The 27,678-nt window shown below is 39.1% G+C and overlaps 1 protein-coding gene across 2 annotated transcripts; it reads right to left on the bottom strand.

Annotated features, from left to right (window-relative positions):
• Positions 1 to 1,086: 1,086 nt before the first annotated feature.
• RAB14 (RAB14, member RAS oncogene family) lies at positions 1,087 to 26,952 on the bottom strand. 2 transcript variants are annotated; one of them, XM_081236585.1, is made up of 9 exons: positions 26,676 to 26,952; positions 24,120 to 24,214; positions 17,060 to 17,118; positions 15,891 to 15,944; positions 14,206 to 14,383; positions 8,477 to 8,543; positions 4,763 to 4,850; positions 4,380 to 4,410; positions 1,087 to 3,383 (listed from the first exon to the last, which is right to left on the bottom strand). In XM_081236585.1, exons 3-9 carry the CDS (start codon positions 17,109 to 17,111, stop codon positions 3,206 to 3,208), a joined length of 648 nt encoding a protein of 215 aa, XP_081092711.1. In that variant the 5' UTR covers positions 17,112 to 17,118; positions 24,120 to 24,214; positions 26,676 to 26,952; the 3' UTR covers positions 1,087 to 3,205. The 2 variants fall into 2 exon arrangements, with proteins under 2 accessions (XP_081092711.1, XP_081092710.1); XM_081236584.1 differs by lacking the exon at positions 24,120 to 24,214.
• Positions 26,953 to 27,678: the final 726 nt, after the last annotated feature.

The raw sequence follows: 27,678 nt of genomic DNA, 5'->3' as shown, positions 1-27,678 counted from the left end.
GCATAAAATTTATTAACACACATTAAGTTCTAGAAAACATCTACTTCCAAAATAAAACTGATTTGGTAGTTATATTCTTCCATTTTCACAAGTCTTAGCAAAATGCTTAAAATCCTGGCCTATCCACAAATACTGAAATCCTTCAAGGACAGTTTCCTGGTCTGTCCATGTGCTGAATGAGGGTAAGATATTTTCTTCCTAAACTGCCACATGAACCCTCTCTATATTCCCACATGAACAGGAATCATTTGGTCTTCTGTTAAGGGGAGTAAATTGAGCCACACATTTATAAGAAAAGAGAACACTTAAAACATGTGTGGGCAAAAAAGTTCCCAAAACTGTAGTCTTCTGGAATTAGAGGTGAGGTAATTAACGTGTAAAGCCAAATAAACACCCAGTTCCAAAAGACATCTTTCCAAAGAAACTTTACTACCTCTAACTAGTATTATGAAAACACCACCAACCCCCCCGCCCCGGCCAAAAAAAAAAAAAAATCAAAGTTACTGCATCAAACACTTTATTGTCCATGAAAAATACTTGAACATCATACTGGAATGTCTAACGCATAGAGTACTGAGCACCAATTACTAATCAGGAGGGCCTCATAGGTGCAAGGGCAACGAGTAACCCAGAAAAGCAGGTGACCACACAAGTAGTAAGCTCTCCATGGATTAAAAATTAAAAGAATTTCACATTCTCTCCAAAGTGTACTTGCCCAATGTCTGGCACACAGATATTACAATATGACAATTTGCTTCTCTATTTTTGAGCACCCAAGTTTATTATAGGGGATTACACATGCAAATAACAGAATTTGGCCCCAAGTACAGTCAAGGGAGAACACTATCAGCCACCAAATGTGATCTCACACTGAAAAAGGTTGAAAAACACTGCAAGTGTGATCTGAACACAAGGATAAGACTAGCTCAATTACTGGGTGATGTGGATTTATATGCTACTTATGTAGACTTTTCTTTTTAAACAAAAAGGACAATTCTGAAATAAAAACTGGCAACTTATGCCAAATAACTGTTTGCCTGAAAAAAATATGAAATCCTGTTATAATTCAGAAAATAATGCGAACAATTTTAATTTAATCTAGGTACAGGTACTTTATTTACAAATATTTAGATTAATAGCATTTTGTTACATCAAATGAAGAGTACAGCAGTCTGAATAACTCCTGTCACAAAAACAATTAAGACCCACTGTAACTAACTTTGGGAAATCAGGGCACTGCACCTAAACAAGCCACAGTCTTTAGTTTGTGATTGCTACCTTATATCCCAATGGGTGGTTTGTTTGTTTTGTTTTTGTAAATATATACACACACCAGCAGGTCATGGTCCCTGGGCAAGTCCCTTGTGATGCAACAGTGTAAGCAAAATGGATCACTGTTAAGTCTTTAACAGAATACACTGATCTACTTCAGGTATCTTGTTTTTTAAAAAGTTAAACAAAGACAGAAAGGTGAGTCCACAAATTAACCAAATCCTATTTTCTGCACATTCCAGTTTTGGCTTTTATTTAACACTGACTATACAATACTCTGGTACTACCACATGTTTACAACCCAGAAAGCTGTATTTTTTACGTTAGTGTCTGTAAATAGGGATTTAAAATGTGTATTTTAAACACAACAGTTGAGCTGAGAGTGCATTGTATATAACATACTGAGGTTTACCTATCCTACTTCAAATAACTTCTCAGTTCCCAGCCTGAACCATAAACTCAATTAGAAATCAATCAACAGAAGTAAAGAGCTTGGTAAAACATAAGTTTGCTTTCTAAAGAAATAAAAGATTGTTTCCCTTGCAATACAGTATTCTTCTGTCAGTGGCCAAACCACCTAGTGCAAAGTAATAACTTACTTTGTATCAGCACAAATATTGGAACACCGTTAGAAACACTTTCCCTTTTACAAAACAGTTTATGCCAACATGACATAAAATAGCCCCTCATACTAAGAACACGGGGGATATCTTAGATTATTTCACTGTAGTGTTAAAAATGCACAATTTAAAATCCCTTAACAGCAGACCTGCAGTTCTGGCTGTCTGGTTCAGAATCTCACCATTCCAAGAAGATACAGGTATAAAAGCTTAAAATGTGCAATAATAAACCCAGCCTTTTTTCTTTTTCTATATAGTAAGGCAAGAAATGCAGCCTGTAATGCAAAACAAAAAGAGAAAAGCAGGTTAGCACATTGATTGCACAAGAACAGTTAAGAAAATCAGCAGGGAAGCCACAGTGCAAAGATGGAACAGAATCTACTAGTGTTAATCCTCTCACGCCAGGAGCTCCTTCCAGCATAATGTCCCCAAACACTGCCAGCACCAAAGGGTGGAGCCAGTATATCCTGTGAACTGCAGTTGTGTCTATTTCTTTATGTGAAATGGAAGGGAGTAACATAGTCACATATAGGTCATACTGTACAAACTGGTATTTTATACTGTTCCAATGCCAGTAATCAATTTATTTTCTTCATTAAAATAATATACACAGAATGTATTGTTAGTTCGGTTCCTTCAAATTTTGTACATATTTACTTTCTGCTAAAGAGAAAAAGATAAAATGGTGTAAAAAAAAACAGGATAAAGCTATTAATTACGCACAAGAGAAAAGATAAATGGATATTTTCCCTGTGCAAGGCTAAGACAGAAGCAAACCGCCTCAAGAGAAATGCCACCCACACAACAGGGAATTTATCCAACAAAAACAAAAGGCTTTAAAGGACCCCTTCTCTATCATCAGAAGTCACTTCACAGCAATAAACTTATGGGTTATAACAGACATACCTGAACAGTTAAAAATGGGAAGAAAGGCTTAAGATATCATCAAATTAAACCGTACAATGAGACAAAGCCTTGCCAAAAAGAGGGAGGGGTAAAACTCAAGTCCAGCATCAGTGCTCAGTTTAAATCATGTATTGGTGACATACCTATCACGAGGACAATCAAGGGGGAAAAAAAGTCTAGATTTACCATGCAGAAGAGATTTATTACTCTACTTGCCTTTGATAACCTGATTACATCTAGTTGTTTAGCAGTTTAGTATTGTGTTAAACTGTTTTTACAACAGAGTTGTTTTTTCTTTTTAATTAAACCCAGTAAGATGTACAGAAGACAATGAGGCAGCAAGTAAAAAGTACTGCTTCCAACAGACAGAGGTGAAAGGTCAAATGAGAGCCACGGCAAAGAGGTCACTAGCAGCCACAGCCTTCTCTCTGGGGTTGGGGTTCACTGGTTAGCCGGCCTCCCTGTGGGGCTGAAGGTTTGTGTTGTACGCCAGACTCGGCAGCGTTCAGATCCAAGCTTCCATCCTGAATGTTCTGATAGATTTTCTTGGCAGCCTCAAGGAAAGCATCTTCTACGTTCTCTCCCCTAAGAGGCAATTGACAACTTTATTGGCGAACCACAGCTTTCTACAACAGATAGGACATGATACACTGACCTTTTGCTAACCTTTAATCAACTGGCATGATGTCTTCGACTCAGCCACTATCATCTAATAAGGGACTACCAGAAGACTGAGCTAAGAGAACAACATGGGAAAATATTTTCTGTGGAAAGCATATAAACAATACTAACAGCTCTTTCTACAAATCCTATTTGAAACTATGTGCTCTAATCATTAAAATGCTATATATTAATATATAACAATAATTAAGACAGGCCATTATAGTGGGTATTCCAAACAGAAATGAAGTTATCTCCAAACATATGCAGAACAGTATTCCAGGATTTGTATGGTCTGATTAGCCAAGCATGAACTGTACTGTTCTTATCATGCTTAGCCATGTTCACACTTGAGTTCATCTCCCTTAGGACTAACAGTACAGATGAGGCTAAACGAAAAGGGGCTAACTTTTCACCACTGCAAGGAAGTTTTGGCTTAATAAATGAAGAACCATGACAGCAGTCCTGGGGTTCGATAAGGAACATGGAGTAACAATTAGGAAATGTTAATTATGCTTCTGATTATTCTTACATTGACTATTTCCTTAAGTCATGCTTTTTACTATAAGAAGAAGCATTAAATCAACAGGTTGACCAACCTTGAGTCCAAGATGCCAAATTCAACCTTGGTTGTAAAAGTCAAACACTTCTGAAATGTTAACACAATTTCATTTATTAACCTGGCTTACCAACGGGTATACGCAAGGTATAATATTTTAGGGAAAATAACAAAAAACATTATTTTGAAATGTGAAACAGGAAGCAAAGGGATGTCTGCTGACTGTTTTCCCTGCCATAAGCATTACACATTTATATATTATACATTACATGGATATACATTATACATTTTTTAATGTATGGTTCTACTTTGAGAAATTTGAATGTAATTAAAAATGATCTACTAATTTTAGCCATACTTACGTTTTTGCACTTGCTTCAAGGAACAATAAGCCTAAAAATAAAATTCAGACTATGAAGGATATTTCCAATTAACTTTCACAAGGACACTCTCTTCAGTAACATCTGAATAAAAGTTTCCCAACAGCTTTCAGTACTCCTTCTATAGTATTTTATTAAAGACTATATGAGTTTGAGATGGAGGGAATCTTTACATTTGTCATTAAATAACTCTACTGCCCTCAAATATTTCAAACACATTTTGTTATTTCCTCATTCTTAGATTTGAGCAGTTTGTATTTTTAAAAAACTGTCAAATAATCTGCATTGTCAAAATCCCACCTATCCCTAGAAATTCTCCCATGTGTGACCCAAAAAAGCCATTAAAAATCTTAAAAGAAACCCACCATTTTCTTCAGCAAACTGTTTGGCTTCTTCATATGTAACATCTCTCTGTGCCTCCAAATCTGCTTTATTTCCTATGAGAATTATTACCTAGTTTGTGACCAAAAGAAAGACATCTTAAAACGAAAGAAACCATTTAAATCACACATGAAAATTCTGAAATCTAAAAATCTTGAAGAAAAAACAAGTGGGTCTAAAAAGGAAACGAAATACTAGCAATTATCCATCAGACAGAACTACAGAATCATGAAGGTATTAGTATGAAGAGGGATGTCAGCAATGACCTAGGCCAGGGGTTGACAAACTCTGTGAAGGGCAAAAAGTATATATTTCAGGTTTCTGGTCGCTTTGCGTATACTTCTTTTTTGACTTTTTTTTTTAAAACAACCCTATAAACATGTAAAAACCAGTCTCAGCTCTCAAGCCATTTAAAAACAAAACAGTCGTGTTTTGTTTTTGTGTGCCTGAAACACATCTGGTCTAGGCCAAAGATTATGATTTATCTGAGTAAGACTACTAAGGGTCCATGGACAAGCTCCAGGGTATCTGTGAATATACTGAAATTAAGCACAAAATGCTGTAAACAAGGACATTCCCTGGAAGAGGAGGTTTGTGGCTTTCATCAGATTTTCACCTGGGACCCTCAGAAAACTTTACAACTACTAGTTCAACTTCTCAGGCTACAAGTAAGGAATACTCAAATAAGGACTTGTCAAAGGTCACTCAGTGAGTAGTGGTAGGTGGACATTAGAAGTCAGGTAGAAAATCCAAACTGTGACCATCAAAAACTGTCCTCCCCTACACTATCCCTAGGCTGGACTAAGTTTGTAGCAACTGATAACAAACAAATGACTGTGTATCCATGATAGAGGACAGTGGGGGTGGGAGGACGTATATGCAGTGGGTTCAACTTCAAGGCAAAATATTACACACCTGTACCAACTCTGGAGCCATTTATACCAGTGAAGTTAGGCTGAAGTTAAAGGCTGCTCTGAAAAGCTCTAAGAAAAACACGTGCAGCCTTGGGAAACAGGGCTTCGGCCTTTACTGGAATGAGCCGGGGGATAAACTGTCTCTACCTATGTATTTTTTGACACCAACTGGCAACTCCCCCCATCCCCCCGCTTTTCCCCTTCAGAACAGATGTGGTAATCCAGATACAGATACTTTAGAAATGGACGGTTTCAACTAAAAGGGATTTCCACCATTAACTCTTTTTCATGTGAAATTTCAGGCCCTGGCTGACCTACTTTCAAAAAATGCTGTCCATGCAGTATAACCATTTTGACCCGAATGTAAACCTTCAGCAAGTGAGCATTCTTCAATCAGTGTGGACAAGTGCCCACTGAGGAGAGAAAGAAGTTTTCATATATAGTCCACTAGTCTTCTAAAGAATAAGGCAATAACACTTAAAAAAGGAAATCAATTTTTCAAAAAATATCAAAGTTGGTCAAGTCACGATGGCTTAGTAGTACAGGGCCATTACAACACAGGTGCTCAAAGCAAGAAATGTTTGCTTAATGAAAACACTGCCTGCTCTCCACTCCTTAAGAATTTCCAGGGCTTCCCTGGTGGCGCAGTGGTTCAGAGTCCGCCTGCCGATGCAGGGGACACGAGTTCATGCCCCGGTCTGGGAAGATCCCACATGCCACAGAGCAGCTGGGCCCGTGAGCCATGGCCACTGAGCCTGCATGTCTGGAGCCTGTGCTCCACAACGGGAGAGGCCACAACAGTGAGAGGCCCGTGTACCGCAAAAAAAAAAAAAGAAGAATTTCCAAAATGCTTCCCATCATCATGAAAGGGGAGGCATAAAAGTGGCATGCTAACAAGACAGAGGTACAAAATATACCACCAACAAAATGAGAAAGTATTTAACTTCCACACAAATCAAAGGCAACGTTACAGAAAATGTAACATTTGCACTGGACCTTAAGAGATTTTCTTTTTTCTAAAGATCCGGTAAGATTTTAAGAGGCATAAATGAGGCAGGAAGGACACGGCTAATTTTTTTATTACACTCCTCTAAGGACCCTGTACAATAAGTTGTTTTCTTGCTGTTTTTAATATTTTACCAATACCTGAACATAACTATAGAACCACAAAAAGCTTACAGAAGAGTAGAGGGGTCCTATATACCCTTCACCAAGCTTCCCCAATAGTAGCATCTTACATACTTACTGTACACCCTCAAAATGAGGAAAACTGACATTGGTACAATCTAGAGTCCTTACTCAGATTTCACCAGTTTTACAGGTTCTGGAGTGTGTATAGTTCTATGCAATTTTATTGCAGGTATAGATTTGTGTCATCACCATCAGGATACAGAACTGTTCCATCACTTCAAAGAAACTGCTCTGTGCTGCCCTCTTTATAGTCAACTCACACTAACACCTTTCACCCCCATCGCTAACCCCTGACAACCACGAATCTGTTCTCCATCTCAATAATTTTATCTTTTTGAGAATGTTTTATATAAATGGAATCATACAGTATGTCATCTTTTGAGACTGACTTTTTCATTCAGCACAATGCCCAAAATCTATCTAATGTGCTGCATTTATCTACAGTTCATTCCTTTGTATGGCTGGGGAGTATTCCACAGTATGGACGTACCAGATTGTTTCACCATTTACGTGTTGATGGCCATCTAGGTTGCTTCCAGTTTTTGGTTATTGCAAATAAAGCTGCTGATGAACATTCATCTATAGATTTGTATGTATACCTACAGAGGGTTTAATGTGATAATGGAAAGTTCCAGACACAGTCCCTGGCATAATAGGCAAACCATGTTAACTGACTATCAATATAATTAAATTGCTGTTCCCTGATGAAAGCCAATCTTACCACTGATTACGTATTTACTAAACCAGGCCACTGCCAGGTGCTGGGGTACAAAGCTAAGTGAGACACAGGCCTTACTCTCAAAAAGCTCAGAGTCAGTCACAGATCTGTGCTTTTCCTCACTTGTTCCTGGAATACCCTCAACAGAATCTACTGAAACTTTTTTACCCCTCAAGTCCCAGCTCAAACAACACCTCCTCTGTAAAGCTGGTTTCCCCAGATGGCACTGCTCATACTGGGTCCTCACCACCACCACCAAGTAACTCTATTTCTAACCCATATTCCACTCTGCTTTTCAGTATAGTTATCTGTATACCCACAGGTAATCTCCCTGCTAGACTATAACCTTTTATGGGCTAAGGACCCACATTCATTTTTGTATATTGCAGAGTCTGGCATGGTGGCATGAATATCTCAATAAATAAGTATCTTCTCAGACTGGCTAATTTTTTAACGCATGCAGAACTCTTTTTATTTTTAATTGAAATTTTACTGAGACTTACATGCAGTTGTAAGAAATACAGAGATTCCCTAGTACATTTTGCCTAGTTTCCTCCAATGGTAACATTTTATGAAACTAATGCAGATTAAAGTGATAGTTTCAGATTTCAGAGTCTCCACTTGACATGAGATCACCACCCAACTCATAACTTTCATTTTTTTTAACCACAAACATGAACAAACACCAAGTATAAGACACAAAACCTGGCATAATCCATATTTGAAAAGAACGTTTTTTCCTCAATTAATTTCAGAATAAAGATTCTCTCATTCTTAGTACCCAAATACAAAACAAGCCCACTTAGCAAATGGCTTTCCTTTCTGGGTCAACTGAGATCTTAAGTTTTCTGTATAATAGATGTCATTTAACTTACAGTATTTGGATTGGTGAGATTCCTTGCATCTGTCAACCAGCTGCTTAAGTGATTATATGTACTTCTTCTGCAAAAATTAAAGTTTACATTTGTGACTGCCACAGATGCCATTTCAACAGAAAAAAAGAAACTTCAACAAATATTTTAAATATACACTTTAATCAACAGATCCTAAAGAAGTATTTTTGATTTGACTAGATTGTTACACTAAAGTACAACTGTGGAATGCAAACATATACTTTTCAAAAATCTAGAAAAACCTATTATTTTTAAATAAATAACTCGATAGCCAGCAACTTTGCTAATTACTTACACGTCAGGAGTAAATGTTTTACATTTAAAAGAACATCCATAAACAGACCAATAAGCAAGCAAGGAATAACTTTAAAAAACTGATGGAAGGGCCTCCCTGGTGGCGCAGTGGTTGAGAGTCCGCCTGCCAATGCAGGGGATACGGGTTCGTGCCCTGGTCTGGGAGGATCCCATATGCCGCGGAGCGGCTGGGCCCGTGAGCCGTGGCCGCTGAGCCTGCGCGTCCGGAGCCTGTGCTCCGCAACGGGAGAGGCCACAACAGTGAGAGGCCCGCATACCGCAAAAAAAAAAAAAAAAAAAAACTGATGGAAAACAATTCTAAACTCAGAGTTTTAAAAATTGCCTTTAAAAAGACATTTAAGGGCTTCCCTGGTGGCGCAGTGGTTGAGAGTCCGCCTGCCGATGCAGGGGACCCGGGTTCGTGCCCCGGTCCGGGAAGATCCCACATGCCGTGGAGCGGCTGGGCCCGTGAGCCATGGCCTCTAGGCCTGCGCGTCCGGAGCCTGTGCTCCGCAACAGGAGAGGCCACAGCAGTGAGAGGCCCACGTACAGCAAAAAAAAAAAAAAAAAAAAAGACATTTAATACATTTGACTGGAAACTGAAATCCCCAGGTATATCAGACAGTGAGCTTATCCTAACTCTGTACTCTTATTTACCAGCAGCTAAATCATTTGGGGATTCAGACTGCCTTATTTCTCCATTTTCTCTAATCCAAGAGTTTAAAAACTTATAGGCTCCTTCGCACTAGCCAGGTAGGATCTAAGATAATAAACAAATCCAAATAATTTACAACAATATACAGAGTATATACTATTACTATTAATTAGACTTTACCAAAAAGGTCAAAATTTTAAAAAATTTGTAGGTTAAAAATATTTCTGACTTCTACAGACTCACAGAACATTAATCTATCTTACTCATTTATCAGATGAGGAAACAGAAGCCCATAAAGATTTTAATGATTTCAGAGCTGCGCGTAGAACCCTGTACACACACTGTGTCCTTGAAGTGTTTCGAGTTCAGCCTTGTGAATATATTCCATGATCTCCAGCTGCCAGTGCTCATATAAAATCTGATATTCGAAACCCTTAATCCTTTCCCAGTGAGAAGTGGAAAGAATTCCTTACTCAGACTCTTTTTTCTGTGCTATATTACATTATACACAAATCACCACCTAAATGTCAAAAAAAAGTCACATAAAACTTTTTTCCCAATGCTTTAAAATTTTCTAAGCAAACAATGGTCAAATATAATTCTTAAAAAGCACAAGCCTTGGGACTTCCCTGGTGGCGCAGTGGTTTTAAGACTCTGCCTGCCAATGCAGGGGACACGGGTTAGAGCCCTGGTCCGGGAAGATCCCACATGCCGCAGAGCAACTAAGCCCGTGGGCCACAACTACTGAGCCCACATGCCACAACTATTGAAGCCCACGCGCCTAGAGCCTGTGCTCCACAACAAGAGAAGCCACTGCAATGAGAAGCCTGCGCGCCACAACTAAGAGTAGCCCCTGCTTGCCCCAACTAGAAAAAGCCCGTGTGCAGCAACGAACACGCAATGCAGCCAAAAATAAATGAATACTTTTTTTAAAAAAAAGCACAAGCCTTATCACTCTTTTTTTTTTTTTTTTTTAAAGGCACGCTCTGGGTGGATCTTTTTTTTTTTTTTTTTTTATTTATTTATTTTTGGCTGTGCTGGGTCTTGGTTTCCGTGCGAGGGCTTTCTCTAGTTGTGGCAAGTGGGGGCCACTCTTCATCGCGGTGCGCGGGCCTCTCACTGTCGCGGCCTCCCTTGTTGCGGAGCACAGGCTCCGGACGCGCAGGCTCAGTAGTTGTGGCTCACGGGCCCAGTTGCTCCGTGGCATGTGGGATCTTCCCAGACCAGGGCTCGAACCCGTGTCCCCTGCATCGGCAGGCAGATTCTCAACCACTGCGCCACCAGGGAAGCCCCTTATCACTCTTTAATACTTGTAGTACTAGCATACCTTGCTTTTACCCAACACATCTATCTTGCTTTGTGCACAAAACCTTATACAACACAAGTCCAAAAATATTTATACTGATTTAGATCAATTTTTAAATGTCAAAGCTGGCAGCAAGAGTGAATTACAAACTGCCAACACTTTGGTAAACAGAAAAATCTACACATCCTTTGTAAGTAGTATCAAGATCACATAAACTGAATCACTTACATGTACATAACTTCTGCTAATGCTTTTGGTAACTGTCTCATTACTAATTTAAAATTCACCAACATACTTTCAAATCTATAGATATAATATCTCTCTATATATTGACCCAAATATGCATTAACTGGTGTTACTACTGCTAAAAAAAAAAAAGGTGCTAAAAGATTCCCTAAATTTGGTGTGATGTTAGATATGATATAGCAAACAATTGATATAGCCAAATAAACGACCATGATAAACTATGATGTCAATTTAGGCAAGTACCCTGTGACAATGAAGAGTTAATGCTAATGGACTTGCCTGGTGGCGCAGTGGTTAAGAATGTGCCTGCCAATTCAGGGGACACAGGTTCGAGCCCTGGTCTGGGAAGATCCCACATGCCGCGGAGCAACTAAGCCGTGCGCCACAACTACTGGGCCTGTGCTCTAGAGCCCATGAGCCACAACTACTGAGCCCATGTGCTGCAACTACTGAAGCTCACACACCTGGAGCCCGTGCTCTACAAGAGAAGCCACCGCAATGAGATGCCCGCACACTGCAACGAAGAGTAGCCCCCACTCACCGCAACTAGAGAAAGCCCACGTGCAGCAACAAATACCCAACGCAGCCAAAAATAAATAAATAAAAATTTTAAAAAGTGTTAAAGCAGAGAATTTTCAGTTTGCAAGATGTCAATGATTAATAATAGGAAAAAAAGGGGAAAAAATCAGTGTCATAGCTGCCACATCAATGTTGCTATGAAGTATCACTTTAACAAGAAAAAGTAGCCATCTAAAACCTGAAGTACTGTTTTTTTTCAGTAACAGTTTTATTGGGATATAACAAATATCACAAAGCTCATCCTGTTAAAGTATACAATGTAGTGGTTTTTAATATATTCATAAATTTGTGGCATGATCATCACTCTAATTCTATAACATTTCGTCACTCCTAAAAAGAAACTCTATACCCCTTAGCACTTACTCCTCATCCCCTGGCAATCCACTTTCTGTCTTTATAAATTGGCCTATTCCAGGTATTTCATATAAATGGAATCATACAACATGTGACTGTATGTGTCTGGCTTCTTTCACTTAGTAAAATGTTTTCTAGGTTCATCCCTTTATAGTATGTATCAATGTTTCCTTCCTTTTAATGGCTGAATTATATTCCACTATATGGATATACCACATTTGTTTATCCATTTGTCAGATGATGGGCATTTGGGCTGCTTCTAGCAAAGTACTTTTGATGACTTGAATAGACACAAATTTTCTCAAAAGTAGTTACTATGCTTAAAAGCTATGTTTAAAAGCAAGATATATACACGTATCAAATGATCTTAAACTTATACAATCTTCTACGTTGACTGTATCTCAATAGGCTGGAATTAAAAAAAGAACACACAGAGAAAGCAAAACAAACTACAACACTATAGATAGATAAACTTAAGCACACATCACAGTATTTAAATTTTATTAATAATGAATGCAGGGCTTCCCTGGTGGCACAGTGGTTAAGAATCCTCCTGCCAACACAGGGGACACAGGTTCGAGCCCTGGTCCAGGAAGATCCCCCGTGCACCACAACTACTGAAGCCCATGTGCCTAGAGCCCATGCTCTGCAAAAAGAGAAGCCACCACGAAGAGAAGCCTGCACACCACAATGAAGACTAGCCCCCGCTCGCCGCAACGAGAGAAAGCCCACGTGCAGCAATGAAGACCCAACGCAGCCAAAAATAAATAAATAAATTAAATAAATGCAAAGTCTTATGCCAAGTCTTCAGGAATGTATCTCTCATAAAAGGATGTCTGTACAGATGGACAGGTTCTTTAACAGTCTTCCCACAAAACTATTTACCAATTGTCTGGCTCTAGTGAAGAGCATTAAGGCTGTTTCACTCTGTTTTGCCCTCAGACCACCCAATTCTAGAATTTAGTAAAACTTCAAGCACTATAATTATAATCATCCACTATTTTTATTCTAAGGCAGCATTTTCCAAAGGGTGTTCCTCAATAAAATAACCTTAGAAAACACCAAATTAAACAAACTTAAAAAGAGTTCCTTTACTACAGAACTTCTCAAGGTCCTATAATATGCTAATGTGACTCTTCAAGAGGAAACAGTGTAAAGCATTTCCCAAAAGGAAATAACTTGAAAGTCTATCACTTGGTCCCACTCACCAATTCCTACCCCCCCAAAAAGTGAGACAAGAGTCACACTAATTTAGACTGGAACTTTGCATTAACATTAAAGGTGATCCAGTTCATTTTCTAGCTTACAGTAGATAAACGGCACAGAGTTTAATGAAGTGGCATAGTATTTCAAAGTCAAACATTTAGGATCCAGTTTTGTTAGTTTGTATCAATTGCTTTGAGTCTCCAGAAACAGAGTTGAAATAAATTTAATCTTGCTACATGAAGTATCATGAGCTACTTCAATCCATTTTAGGACAAAAAAGAATTTAAGTAAATAAACAATAAAATACTTCAGATGCAAGTATGAGAACTTTTTATAATCTACCATGGTGGGTTAGCAAAACTACTTAATTCCTTGCTTGACCTTATTTTGAAAAGGTGTGGGGACTTCCCTGGTGGCGCAGTGGTTAAGAATCCACCTGCCAATGCAGGGGACACGGATTCGATCCCTGGTCCGGGAAGACCCACATGCCGCAGAGCAACTAAGCCCATGCGCCACAACTACTGAGCCTGCAAGCCACAACTACTGAAGCCCGCACACCTAGAGCCCGTGCTCCACAAGAAGATAAGCCTCTGCAATGAGAAGCCCGCGCACCACAACAAAGAGTAGCCCCTGGTCACCGCAACTAGAGAAAGCCCGTGCGCAGCAACGAAGACCCAATGCAGCCAAAAATAAATAACTAGAGGCTGAATAGAGTAACTCCTCAAGATCTGCTTGCTTTCTACTGAAGTGAAAATATGTGGTGTAAAATATTATTTCACCTCAAATAATTCAACTGATACTGCTTTTCAAAACAGTATTCTTTCACTCGCTCCACCAGCATCTCCTGAAGTTTTTCTTCAGTCATACTCACTTTCAGAAAGGGAAATCAACATGTTATATCAAGTGTTACACATGGCAATTTAGAGAAAAATCCATAAAACCCAAATAAGCTCATTTACAGACACGCAATTACAAACTATAGAACGCCTAAATCAATAAAAAAAGAAACCGCACTGCCTAAAATAGATTTCTTTTTTCAAGTATGAAGGTTGAAAATTATTAATCTCTTACCTAGTGATATCATACACCATAAGTGCTCCCGCAGCTCCTCTGTAGTAGCTTCGTGTGACAGCCCTAAACCTCTCCTGTCCTGCTGTATCCCAAATCTGCAGTTTGATTTTTTGGCCACTAACTTCAATTATTCTTGTACCAAATTCAACACCAATTGTATGAGGACAGTCAGCCATAACTGTTAGGGAGGAAAAGAAACAGAACATTCCAACTTGCAGAAATCTTCAAATTAAGACCAGTGGGAAAATAATCCACTAGTAAATCAAATGACTTATTAATGCTTGTAGGCTATAAACAGACTAAAGCTTGCACTAAAAAAAAAAAAAAAAAAAAATTAGCAAAAACCCAGAGTAAGGAGTCACAGAGATGTGATTGGAACAAGGGTCAGCAAACTTCTGTAAAGAACCAAATAATAAGACTTCCCTGGAAATTCCACTGGTTAAGACTCCATGCTTCCACTGCAGGGGGTGAGGGTTCGATCCCTGGTTGGAGAAGATCCTACATGCCAGGGAAGATCCCGCATGCCGCACTGTGCGGCCAAAAAAAAAAAGAACCAAATAACAAGTATTTTAAATTCTGTAGGCCAAAAAATCTCTGTCACAAGGACTGCATTCTGCTGAAGCACAAGAGCAGCCATAGACAATACGTAAAAAATGGGCATGGTTGCATTCCAATAAAACTTTATTTCTAAAAACAGCCAGTGACTGGATTTGGCCCACAGGTTACTGTTTGCTGACCTTTGGACAAAAAGAATCTGCTAATGAAAAATAAAGATTTTAATAAACTCTTCATAATACCAACATTACACTATTTAGCCTTCTGACAATTCTTACATATAACAAATCAATCAATGGTTTTAGGACTCTGGTTTTTGGTCAAACAAATATTTATCTTGTAAAATGTTATCAATATCTCAAAGAAAGTCACCATGTTTAATATATATTTATAATTATATATTGTCAAGTTATATACATCTAATCCAACAGAACAATTTTATTAGTCTTTTCCTTATAATTAGGCCACTGAAAACCTAAACCCACTATTATTCTCTTCTACAGTACACACAGACTGCTGGACACTTCATAAAGTGTTACATTAAGCCAAAAAATGCCATAGAAATGATTTCAACTACTGGAAACAATTTCAACTATATTTAGCCTATCGGTTACATAAAATAAAATGCCCCCTCCCTCTACCACCCAAGACAGAGTAGTACACTTTGAATCTTAACCAGTCATGAATGTAGAAAGAATTCCATCTTAAATATTTCCAATCTATTATTATTTAGTTATTAGCAAATGATATATGAACAAATTTCCCCCAATAAGATAATTTCTATAATGGAAAGTCAAGAGAACAAGAAAAAGATTACTTAAATTTGACACTGTAATATTTTTTTATTTTTTATAGTATACATTTTTAAAATTTCAGTTTATATCATCAAAAAAATCTAAACAAGTCAATCAAGTTATTTATGGCATAAAAAGTCAACACTCTATACATACAGGTATATTTCATTTTGTCTGCACCTATTAAAAAAAAAATCACTTCCTAAAGACAAAAGTGCATATATAGGGAAAGGTTATATTTAATTGCACAGAGTACACTAAAAATGACACTTTTTAAAAGGTAGGAAAGTGACAATAAAGAATTTACTAATGTTTTATCTTACATATTGAACTTACACTTTTTTTCTGTAAATTGATGAAGCAAGCAAGATTTTCCTACTCCCATGTCCCCTGTTTAAAAAAAAAGTTTCAAGTGGTAATTATATTTCTCAATTTTATACTCTTTATAATTTTATACTCTTCAATGATTGCTATACCCCTTTTACCATATCACATCACAAACTTCTGGGGCACTTAAAAAAGTTTTATTTCCATAATTTATAATGAGTTCAAAAGATCCTAAAGGTCAGTTTTCATTGTGATATATAAATTGACTATTCCCAGCCTTCACCAGTGACAGAATCTGGTTATGAATTATGTTAATAAATAGACACCAGCTGGCAAAAGCTTTTTAACAGAGAAACATAGTATTTTTTACTTTGAACTATTTCAACTTTTTTTGTTTTTTTCCCTTAACCCATGCAAAAAAGCCAGAAACTCCTAGGAGTGACCAAAAGGGCAGCATATAACAAGTAGAAATAATAAGTTTGGGAAGGTTGATTCACTAGATCCCATCTTATCTCGTATTTCTTGTAGAATTCCACAAAAGAATGTACATCACATGAAAATCGTAACAGAAGAGATATCATCTCTAACTGTACTAACAGCAATTTAACCTTTGATGAAGGAAGCATTACAATACAGTCACATAAGCTCAACATTAAACCAAACTGTTCTAATATGAATTAACAGAATACTATGTATACTTTCAACTGTGCTCTTAAAACTGTATCTGGATAAACAGCATTGTCTTAATTTGAGCTAAATCTCAAAACTTATTACGAGAAAAACCACCATTATATTTTATGTATCTTACACAATTACTCTGAATCTTTATCAACTGTTGGAATCCAGGGGGCTCTGAGAGCTTTCATGTTATTTCTGGAATGTATCAGCACTCCTACGAAGTTAATCTCATTCCCAGTATTAACAAACTTTCAGGTAGCCCTCAAGAAAAACCAACATCACTTCAAAGGTACCCAGCTTTGTACTACAGAAGTACCCAGGGTCACAAAGCAAAAGGTACATCATTGGTACAAAAATAAACCTTATCAAAGGAGCTTTAATTTTGCAGTGAGAAAGAAAATCCTTCACTTCTTCTGGAGTACTACATTAAGTATTAGCATATAAATATTTTGCATTTTAACCTATTTTGGAGAACAAGAGTATAAGTTAAATAAACTTACCAATAATAATATATTTAAAGATGTAAGAGTAGTTGTATGGTGCAGTTGCCATTGTGGCACTAAAAACAAAGAAAACTGCGTTACTTCAGAAAAAAAGTATACACAAGTCACCCAAGCTGTGTATCCTTTAAAGATATATAAAATAAAGCACAGTGATTATAAACAAAATGTTGGTTACAGTATCAGAGCAAAACTGCATTTTCCAAAATGATCAAATTCACTTAGCTGAACACGCTTTAACGTTCTCATGTATTATCCCCAGAAATATAAGAACATATATAAAAACAACTCCAATATTCCACTTTAGGAAATACCCAATAAGAAATGCTACTCTGAAAAATTTCAAACAAGAAAATCTTTATAAATTTAAGTTAAATAGTATCATCATTATAAACAGTCCTCCTCCCCTATTAAGGTCTCCATCCCTGTTAACTGATCAAGTGAATACTGATGACCTATTTGTTTGGAACTCTTTGATTTTACAATAGAATGTTATAAGAACTAACCACCAACTTATAAACACAAAATAACCTTTTTACTCTACCTGAAATTATCAATTAGCATAGCATCCAAAGAAAGAGTAATCATATTATTTCTAAACCAAATAAATGTCAAAATTAGAACCAAATGAAACTGTTGTTCTTATAGGTTTTTTAAAAAAAGTCAATTGTTGACAATTTCATATAGCTCAACCTAATATAGGATTTGAAGATAAACAATATACCAAATGCCTGCTATATATTATTCTAGGAGCTAAGAGAAATAATGGCATATTGTGGTTGTAAAATTTGGAAGTTTATTAGAAGGTATTCTTAAAGATCACAGCCCATTTCTTACCCTCAGAGAAGACTTAACCTAAAGAATTCTAATTTATCTTCTACTTTTAATAACTTAAAAAAAACTCTCCAATTTATTCAAACAAATGCCTTGAATGTGTCAGACACAGTGCTAGGTGCTAGAGAAATAAGAGGTGAATTCTAATGCTGGTAATAACTTACAATAAATTTTATTCCCCAATAAAAGTGAAAGAAAAAAATTTATTCTCAAAGCAGTTTTCAGGGAATTCTCTGGTGGTCCAGTGGTTAGGACTGCACGCTTTCACTGCCAAGGGTCGGGATTCGATCCCTGGTTGGGGAACTAAGATCCCACAAGCCACACGGTGTAGCCAAAAAGCAATTTTCAGCTTAAGATAAAAATTCTTCATAAATATGAAGGTTTAACCCTATTTTTTTAAAAATTTATTTCCAGTATTTTTTTAATCTGGATTTTACTGTTTTGGCCAACTGTCGCATACACAAGCCATACAATTACTATGATTGGGGAAACTCATTTACTGAAATTAACACCTTACTGTATGTCATATTTCAAATAAAATTTCTAAGTAACTAATAAAATTTAACCTGTAGAAAAAGTACATATTTAGAATAAGTGAATTATTGTTACCAGGGAAGAGGAAGTTGTCAATTACAGTAAATTATTAGATAATCATTTCACACAGTATAGTCTTCCCACTTAGCTGTATGAACTACATTCAACAAAAGTGGGACATGATGTAACACACTTATAATCAGTCACATCACAGAAAACTCCCTTAACCAGTTCTTTCAGGAAAGAGTTTCTAGTTAAAGTAACTCTGATTCTGAACGTCATACTAATTTCATTCCCTTTTTCCAGAAACAATAATGAACTTGGTCCTGAGGCTCAAACTGGTCTGTATTATCTACTACATCTCTGAACCAGATCCTAAACACAAGGAAAACAATAATCTCTCACAATAAAAATGATATTTAAAGGTTATTAATTTCTTCTTGGGCTGCATTTCTCTCAGGTTCTTCTCATCTAATTCTTTTTTTTTTTTTTTTTTTGCGGTACAGGGGCGCCTCTCACTGTTCTGGCTTCTCCAGTTGCAGAGCACAGGCTCCGGACACGCAGGCTCAGCAGCCATGGCTCATGGGCCCAGCCACTCCACGGCATGTGGGATCTTCCCCGACCGGGGCACGAACCCGTGTCCCCTGCATTGGCAGGCAGACTCTCAACCACTGCGCCACCAGGGAAGCCCCTCAATCTAATTCATTTTTAACTCCTCTTTTAACTTCTTTTTCCCTATTCAAACTTGGGGGAAGGTAATTAGTCACCTTTAAATTACTGTTACTCTCAAGCTCTCCCTCTTCTGATTTTCCTATTTCTTTTCTCTCTTCTAACTGAACATTGTAGCTGTACATACTTTGCTTCCCTTCATTTTATGCTAAAACTGTGGCCTCTAACAATCCCAGTTTCTACTTGAAATGCTCTAAAGGCTAATCATGAAATTATAAACCAATTCTAGTTGTACTAATTTGTGTATTGCTAATTATCACACAAGCATTAATTAATTAAATATCTACTGAGATGACTAATTTTGAATTTTTTAAAAATTTCCAAGCATTAATTATTATAAACTATTTCCAAATAGAAGAGAATGATCCCTATTTCAAACTGAATACCAGCACCCTGTCTCCACCTCACTACACAATTTTCTGGTCAAGTTTCTTAAAAATTACAATAAAAATCCTAAAAGCAGAGTTAAAGGAGAACTACTCAAACTTACTAATTTCCGTAGATAGGAAAGCAAAAATATCTAGCACTGTAGCCACTAACACAACAAGTCCTCTTTTTATTATTCTAAGGTAAGATACTAGTTAGGTTTAAATAGACTCCCATAGTTTATTGACAGCGTTCACTCAAAACTACGTATTTGCAGTAGAATCATGTTCAAGTGGCACCTTTTAACTATTAATTATGCTTAATACTGCTTTAACTAAGGATTTCTCAATCTCATTTCTTGAACATGAAACATACCAATGTTAAGGTGAGGAATATATTTTTAACTAGCTTTTGGAAGGGAGAAAAAAGTTTTTCCCCTATTACTTAAGTGTGCTTCTGCTTTACTTACTTTGAGAACTCAAAAAGTGAAAAAAAAAATGTGGTATTGGGAGAGCAAGAAATGTTGGTTGAGTTCAAACACTCTGAAAACATGAGTCCACTCAACACTACAATATCCACTAATTTTTAAATCTTGGTAATATTCTGTAATTTGTGCACAGCAGATGTGTGATTGGTGTGATTAAAATGCACCTTCTTACATGTTTTACAAAAATCATTTGAATAAAATTCACATATAAATAAGATCTCCTTTAACACCTTTTTCTTAAAGACAAGAAGCAGACAAGTCATTAAATATGTGATGAACAATTTGTAAACTAATAACAAACACAATTGTTATAGTTACCATTTATTGGGCACTTAACATATGCCAGGCAATGTGCTGAATACTTTACATGCTGTTTCATTTAATCCTCACTACTACCTTTATATAAAATGGTGACTATTATCCTCATTTCACAGGTAAGACTCAACAGGTAAGTAATATGCTCACGTCACAGAGCTAAGTGGTCAAGTCTATACTGAACCTACAACTGTTCTGACTGCAGAAAACCCTCTCTTAATCACTATATTATCTGGCCTCCTCCACAGCTGAGATGCACCATAAAATCCTACAGCGGTACTTTGGGACACAAATCTTTCTCAGTTCACTCGCTTGGTTCTAACTTAATATTGTGAATAGGCGTTATTAAATAACTACATTCAGAGGATGCACTATGATCAGGATTTGTAGATATGGATAAGTGATAATACTAGTAACAACGATTCATATTATATCTACTTACAAAAAAGTTTCTGAAGGGAACTAACATTTGTTGAGAGTAAACCATGTGAGAATGTGCACTACTTTTCCCTATATTGTCTTGTATAATTCTTACTCATGTCTACAACTCTGCAGAGTCATTACCATTATGTCCACGGAAAAACTGAAGGAATTGAGGTTTGGGGAAATTCACTGATTTGGTTGGTTTACAAAGTTAGCAAATAGCAGAGTTGGAACCTGAACCCAAACCTGACTCCAAAGAACATGATTTTCTCTATCTAAAGTAGCTCATTAAAAACATATATACGTAGGTTGATAAAATAAAAGCAAAAAATCAAAATCAGAGAAAGATGGAGGTTAATTAATACTCAAAGTTCAGGTAATAGTTTTACTATCAGTCCATGTAAAACTTAGTCCTAAACTTCCTGGTTGTCAAGAAGAATGTTTACCAAACGCATATTAAACACTATTATTATTCTGTGGCCCCATTTAAATACTAACTGCCTAATGATGCTGTAACAAAGGATTTCTCAACCTCATCTCGTGAACATGAAACATATACCACTGTTAAGGTGAGAAATATATTTAAAATGGGGTATGCTATTGAATGAAACTCTGCAGCGTGCTTTTTTCACTTAACAATATCATGGATCTATTTCCAGGCCAATACATATAGATGTAAATGGTTACTAAATGCACATTAAACACTAATCATTGCTGGGCCAAAACAGTATCACATAGTCTCCATATACGGCATCAGACACCTTTCCAAATAAAACTATACATATAAATGACTAATTTTGAAATGTGCAGATACAGATGTGAAGGTAGGTACTTTCATATACTCTGCTTGTGGGAATCTGAAGTGTCACAATACTTTGGGGAAGTAATCAATATATTTTAATATTTAAAAAACAACCCGGGCTTCCCTGGTGGTGCAGTGGTTGGGAGTCCACCTGTCGATGCAAGGGACGCGGGTTCGTGCCCCAGTCCGGGAGGATCCCGCGTGCCGTGGAGCGGCTGGGCCTGTGAGCTATGGCCGCTGAACCTGCGCGTCCGGAGCCTGTGCCCCGCAACGGGAGAGGCCACAACGGTGAGAGGCCCGCGTACCGCAAAAAAAAAAAAACAACCCAAATTACCCTTTGGCCAAGAAACCCACTTAGAAGTAGTCTACAGGGCTTCCCTGTTGGTGCAGTGGTTAAGAATCTGCCTGCCAACGCAAGGGACATGGGTTCGAGCCCTGGCCCGGGAAGATCCCACATGCCGCGGAGCAACTAAGCCCATACGCCACAACTACTGAGCATGAGCTCTAGAGCCTGCAAGCCACAGCTACTGAGCCCACATGCCACAGCTACTGAAGCTTGCTCGCCTAGAGTCCGTGCTCCACAAGAGAAGCCACGACAATGAGAAGCCTGCGCACTGCAACAAAGAGTAGCCCCCGCTCACCGCAACCAGAGAAAGCCCGCGCACAGCAACGAAGACCCAACACAGCCAAAAATATAAATAAATAAATAAATAAATTTATTTTTAAAAAAGTAGTCTACAGAAACAAAAGCATCAGTCCATAATTTACAGGTGCAAGTGCATTTAATGCAGCATTTTTACAGCAAAAAACTGGAAACAATCTACACACGCGTCAACAGGGAAATAACTAAAGTACATCTGTACTATGAAATAATATAAATCTAGTTTAAAAACCATTTAGATATAAGTATTAACCTGGAAATATATCCATGATTTTAAGTGAAAAAGAGCATGCTGCAGAGTTTTATGATAGCATATCCCATTTTTAAACACATACACACTCAATGCTATATGCATATACTATGGAAGGATATACACCAAGCTGTGAAAAATTACACAGATTGAGAGAGAAAAAAGGAATATTATTAACTTTCTTTATATATCCCTGTGAGGACACTATAAGTATGTACTATATTCATTAGTAATATTCTAAAATATTAAAAGTAGAGAAAAAAAGACAAATATTTTTAAGCATTTTTATATATAATTCTAATACAAAACAAGAACAAACAAAAAATCCCAGTCATAATACTTCCAACATTACTTCCACATTTACCAATAATATGGGGAACATCATATGAAGTGACTCGTGATTAGACTCAACAAACAAACAGGAGGGCTTCCCTGGTGGCACAGTGGTTGAGAGTCCGCCTGCCAATGCAGGGGACATGGGTTCGTGCCCCGGTCCGGAAGATCCCACATGCCGCGGAGCGGCTGGGCCCGTGAGCCACGGCCGCTGAGCCTGCGCGTCCGGAGCCTGTGCTCCGCGGCGGGAGAGGCCACAACAGTGAGAGACCCGCGTACCGCAAAAAAAAAAAAAAAACAGGAGAATTCCCTGGCAGTCTAGTGGTTAGGACTCTGTGCTTTCACAGCCGAGAGCCCAGGTTCAATCCCTAGTTGGGGTACTAAGATCCCACAAGCCCCGGGGCGCAGACAAAAAAAAAAAAACCAAACACACAAACAGAAAACACCCCAATAATGGAGGGTATATTTTCATTTTCTTATGGTTTGACTGCTTGCTGTGTTAACTTATGCACTTGTCTGACTAATCCTTTCACAACTGTTACACAGCTATTTTATTCCACTCTTAGAACATAAGATGTTACTGTGTAATTTTTACGTAACTGATTCAAGACAACACAGGAAAAAAGCAACCCCCTGAATAAAAATATTCCCGGTGATTTAAATTCTTATCCTTATTGTTAAAATTAAGTGGTTTTTTTTTTTTACATGAAAAACACTGTTAAAAGCACCTGAGCCAGGATAAACTGCGTTTGTGATTCCAATATAAAAAAATTTTTAAATTATCTACTAGGCACAAAGCCTTATGCTAGGCTTTGACAATACAGTAATGAAATTATACAATACAGTAATGAAATACATTACAATACAGTAATGAAATAAAGGGGTCCCCCTCCCTTCACAGAACTCAAGAAGAGAAGCATTTTGGTGTGCTTACAAGCCCAGTAAAGTGGAATGCTACTTGACTTGTCAGTTAAGTGGACACAAAACTTTGGGAGTTAATCTACTAAACTAATCTAATCAAAATGTATGCTCAATTTCCTTTCCTCAACACTAATGCAACCTCTGAAAATAACCCGCTCATTTCTGAGACGCACTTTAAAAATCACCTCACTTTTGACAAGATATTTAAAGTCACACTTTTCTATAAATTAATAATGTGATAAGAAAAAAACAGATTTCTCTTGTATCACGAGAAAGACAAAATTTTCCACCTAATTATGACAGCATGCTGTGAATAGGAAATAAAGTACTTTACTATTGTACCTCTGTCCACACAAGGAAAGTACTTAGGAGGAAAACAAAACTAAACTAAAACCCTGCACTTACCGTTGGAGTTAAAAGGATTAGCAATAAGTGAAAAATTTACTGATGAAATGATGTCTGAGACTTCCTTCAAAATAATTTGGTAGATGGAAAAGAATCTAAAAAAGAGTGGATATATGTATATGTATAAATGATTCACTTCGCTGTACAGAGGAAACTAACACAACACTGTAAATCAACTATACCCCAATAAAAATCAAAACAACAACAAAAAACAACAACAACAAAAAATAATTTGGTGGAGAGGTACAGTTGTATATAGATGAAAGGAGACTGATCACTGATGACACTGGCTGATGGGTATATGAAGGCTCAATATACTACTCTACTTTGTATATGTTTAAAATTGTCTAGAAAAAATAGTTTCTTAAAATAATAGTATCTTTGATACCTCTATATGTACACTGCTGACTCCCGGCATGCCCAGCATTTTTAATCACATAAAAATGTTTCATGCTTTTTTAAAAAAAATGAAACCTCTCTCAATAGCCCTAGTTTTAAAATATCTCATTTGCCTTAACCCAAAGTTTCCTCTAATTGTACAATATCTTACTGAGATTATGCAAAGATGTTTAACACTGATAATAATCAGTTGTAAAAACACTCCACATTCTGTTGCATAGCTGAAGTATGCAACAACTATAAAGTGTAACATGAAATATAAAAAACAAAATTTTTAAAATGTAGCTTTAATTCCAAGGAATTTTTTAGGTTATTAATACCTAAAGGTTTTACTTCTTTACAATAACTGCCATTTACTGAGTGCCTATTATATGCCAGCTACTTTATAAGCAATCTCTAATTCCAAAAACTAACTCATTTTACAGATAAGGAAACCAGCTCAGAGAGGAGATATACCCATGGTCATATACTACTAAAGGGAAAGCTAAGATTAAGGCCCAGGTCTAACTCTACAGCTCTCTAAAGCCATGCTCCTCGCAATCAACAAATATTAAACACCCACTACGTGCCTGGCACTGTTAGAGACAACGGGGCACTTACCATATTCCAAGCAATGTGCTAAGGGTTTTAAGTCCCATTTAATCTTCACAACAACTCTAAATTGTAGGTGCAGTTATCCCGTGAACAAATAAGGACACTTAGTCCGAGAAGTAACTTAAGGTCACTTAACTAGGAAGTGGCAGTACGGGCGTGGGAACCCTCCAAACTCCTAACCATTACATGTCTCAAAGGCATGACCAAGTAAATGGGTGTAAGCAGAAATCTGAAGAAACGTTTGGGGAAGTCTTGGGGGGTGGGCGAGTGGGAGCTGGGTTATTGCAAGGTCAGATTTGTCCTCAATAACCACCCCTAAATAAAAGGCAGTTGTGACAGTAATGGAACCGAGCGGTAAACTTTGCAAGAGTCCAAATCTGGACTCTGACACTTGCTGTGGGACCACCAGGAAAGCATTTGCTCTCTGCGAACCCCAGTTTCTCCTTCAAATATAAAATGGAAATCTTGCTATCTCTCCTCTGGGGTGGTGAAAATGAGGACTGGCAGTGTAGTGGCCGACACGACGGACTCTGGGTTCTAAAGGAGTAATCAGCTGTTGTTACCCAAATGCAAACATAGCAAAAAAGGAATTAAGCTGTAGCTACACTTTAAATGGTCCTGTCTGTAACCCTGGCCTAACCTGAGTTTGCCTGTACCATCATTAACCAGCCACATCACACCTTCAAGCCTCAGTTTCCTCACTTGGGAAATGGAGAAACTCTACTTACCCCCCAGGGCCCCGTGAAGCAAGATAAACCTGTGGGAAGACACCTAAATCCGTGTTTGGCACACGGTAAAGTGCAAACCACCGAAACACGCTTCTTCCGCCGTCTTTTCTTAAATTCTAGAAAGGCCAAAACTTTTTGTCTTCGTTATTTCTAGATGCTAGCTAACATCGGGGTCTTAGAGGATCTTAGAGTCTTAGAGATCTGTGATCTGTAAGGTCACAGACCTTACAGGGCTTCACCCAAACCAGAACCTCGGACGCCCAGACCCCTGCCCAGCCCGAGTCCAAGAGAGCCTACCCACACCGACAAGGACGCCGGAGACGGTCCAAGAGGCCGGCGGGGCTGCGGGCTGCTGCGTTTTGTGCTCGGGGCCGGACGCGGCCTATGGGCCGGGGAACGCCACGTCCGGGGCTCGTGAGCTGCAGAGCGGCGCGGCCCGCGTGGACAAACCCGGCGGGGGAGGTCGGCGGCCGCCGAGAGCCGCGACAAGGAGACGGGGCCCGCGGGAGGTGCGAGTCGGCCCAGGCCGGCTGAGGAGGCGGAGAAGGCGAGGCCGAACACACCCTTGCCCACGCCGCGCCCCGGAGCCCTCGACTGGGCGGGGAGGACCGGAGCTTCGGCGGGCACCGCGTGGGGACACCCTCGCCCCCGCATGGACTCCTGTCAGGCCGCCGCGGCGCCCACCGCCGACTCCGGGCTCGCCGCGGCCTGACACGGCCCACCCTGCGACGCCCCTCGCCCGCGCCCCGGGCCCGCCGTCGTCCCCACCCCCGGCCCGGGGAGAGCCCGGCGAGGAGGCCCCGGCCCCCCGGACACTGCGGAAGGCCTGGGTTACCTGAGGGGTTGCTGGTGGCTGGGCAGCTTTCCGGGAGTGAGGGGGGCGTCAGGACGAGGAAGAGGAGGGCGGGCGCAGCAGGAGGGGGGCGGGGGCGGTCGGCCGAGGCGCCGGCAAGCAGCGGGCAGGCCGAGAAGCTGCAGACGCACTGGCGGCAGTAGCGGTGGCAGCGGCGACGCTCCTGCGGCTCCCTCAGGGTCTTCCTCGGGCACGTCCAAGATGGCGGCGCTCCCTGCACAGGGTTTCCTGTCACCCTCGCAATGGGCCGGACCACAAAAGAAGGGGGGAGGAGGATGCGCACGCAGCTGGAGAAGCCCGGAAGAGTGTGGCCGTGGCCCGGCCTGCTGGCCACGCCCCTTCCTCAGTCCTCCCCTCTGGACTCGTCGCAACGCCGCCGAACCCGCCCCTCTGGTCCTCGCGCCCGAAGGGGCGGAGGAAAGCGCTTATGCGCAAGCGCAGTTGCGCGTCCTCGCCCCCTGTGGGAAGTTACTGCGCAGGTGTCGGTAGGACGCTGAGGTACGTCTGGGTCCTGCAGCGCTAGGGTTGGCAGCGCTAGGGTTGTAACTATGGGGACTTTTTACTATTTTTAATGCTAGCAGCTACCACTTACTGGAGGCTTACCTTACACCGACCACTGTGCTAAGCACACGTTTACTGAATTCATTCAACATGTATGTATCAAGCGATTCGTACCTAACGGTGAACACGGCACCTAGGTCCCTGTCCAACAACCTCAGGAGGTACATATCTCCATTTTATTGATGGTGAAACTGAGGCTCAGATTGATCAAGTCACCTGTCCAAAATCATGCAGCTAGGAAGTGGCACTTTCTGCCCTATGTTTCACCTCTGTCCCTTACAACCTCCCTTTGGGGGGTGACTTTGATGGGAGGAGAGAAATTGTGATGGGAGGAGAGAAATTTGATGGGAGAAATTTGAAGGGGGGAGAGAAATTGTGACATTTTTCAGAATCTGGCCACCACCTTTTCCAACTTAGTCTGCTA

This window comes from Mesoplodon bidens, assembly GCF_964165515.1.
Source record: "Mesoplodon bidens genome assembly, chromosome: 6".
Classification (NCBI taxonomy): domain Eukaryota; kingdom Metazoa; phylum Chordata; class Mammalia; order Artiodactyla; family Ziphiidae; genus Mesoplodon; species Mesoplodon bidens.
Note: the sequence above shows the minus strand (reverse complement) of the source record. Positions and strands in the feature narration are given on the sequence as shown.

Coding starts and splice junctions, on each gene's coding strand:
- RAB14 (XM_081236585.1), bottom strand. CDS start 17,111: ATGGCAACTGCACCATACAACTACTCTTACATCTTTAAATATATTATT. Junction 15,945..17,059: donor CTTTAAATATATTATTATTG/GTAAGTTTATTT, acceptor TTTTTTAAACAG/GGGACATGGGAGTAGGAAAA. Junction 14,384..15,890: donor TCAATTTACAGAAAAAAAGT/GTAAGTTCAATA, acceptor CCTCCCTAACAG/TTATGGCTGACTGTCCTCAT.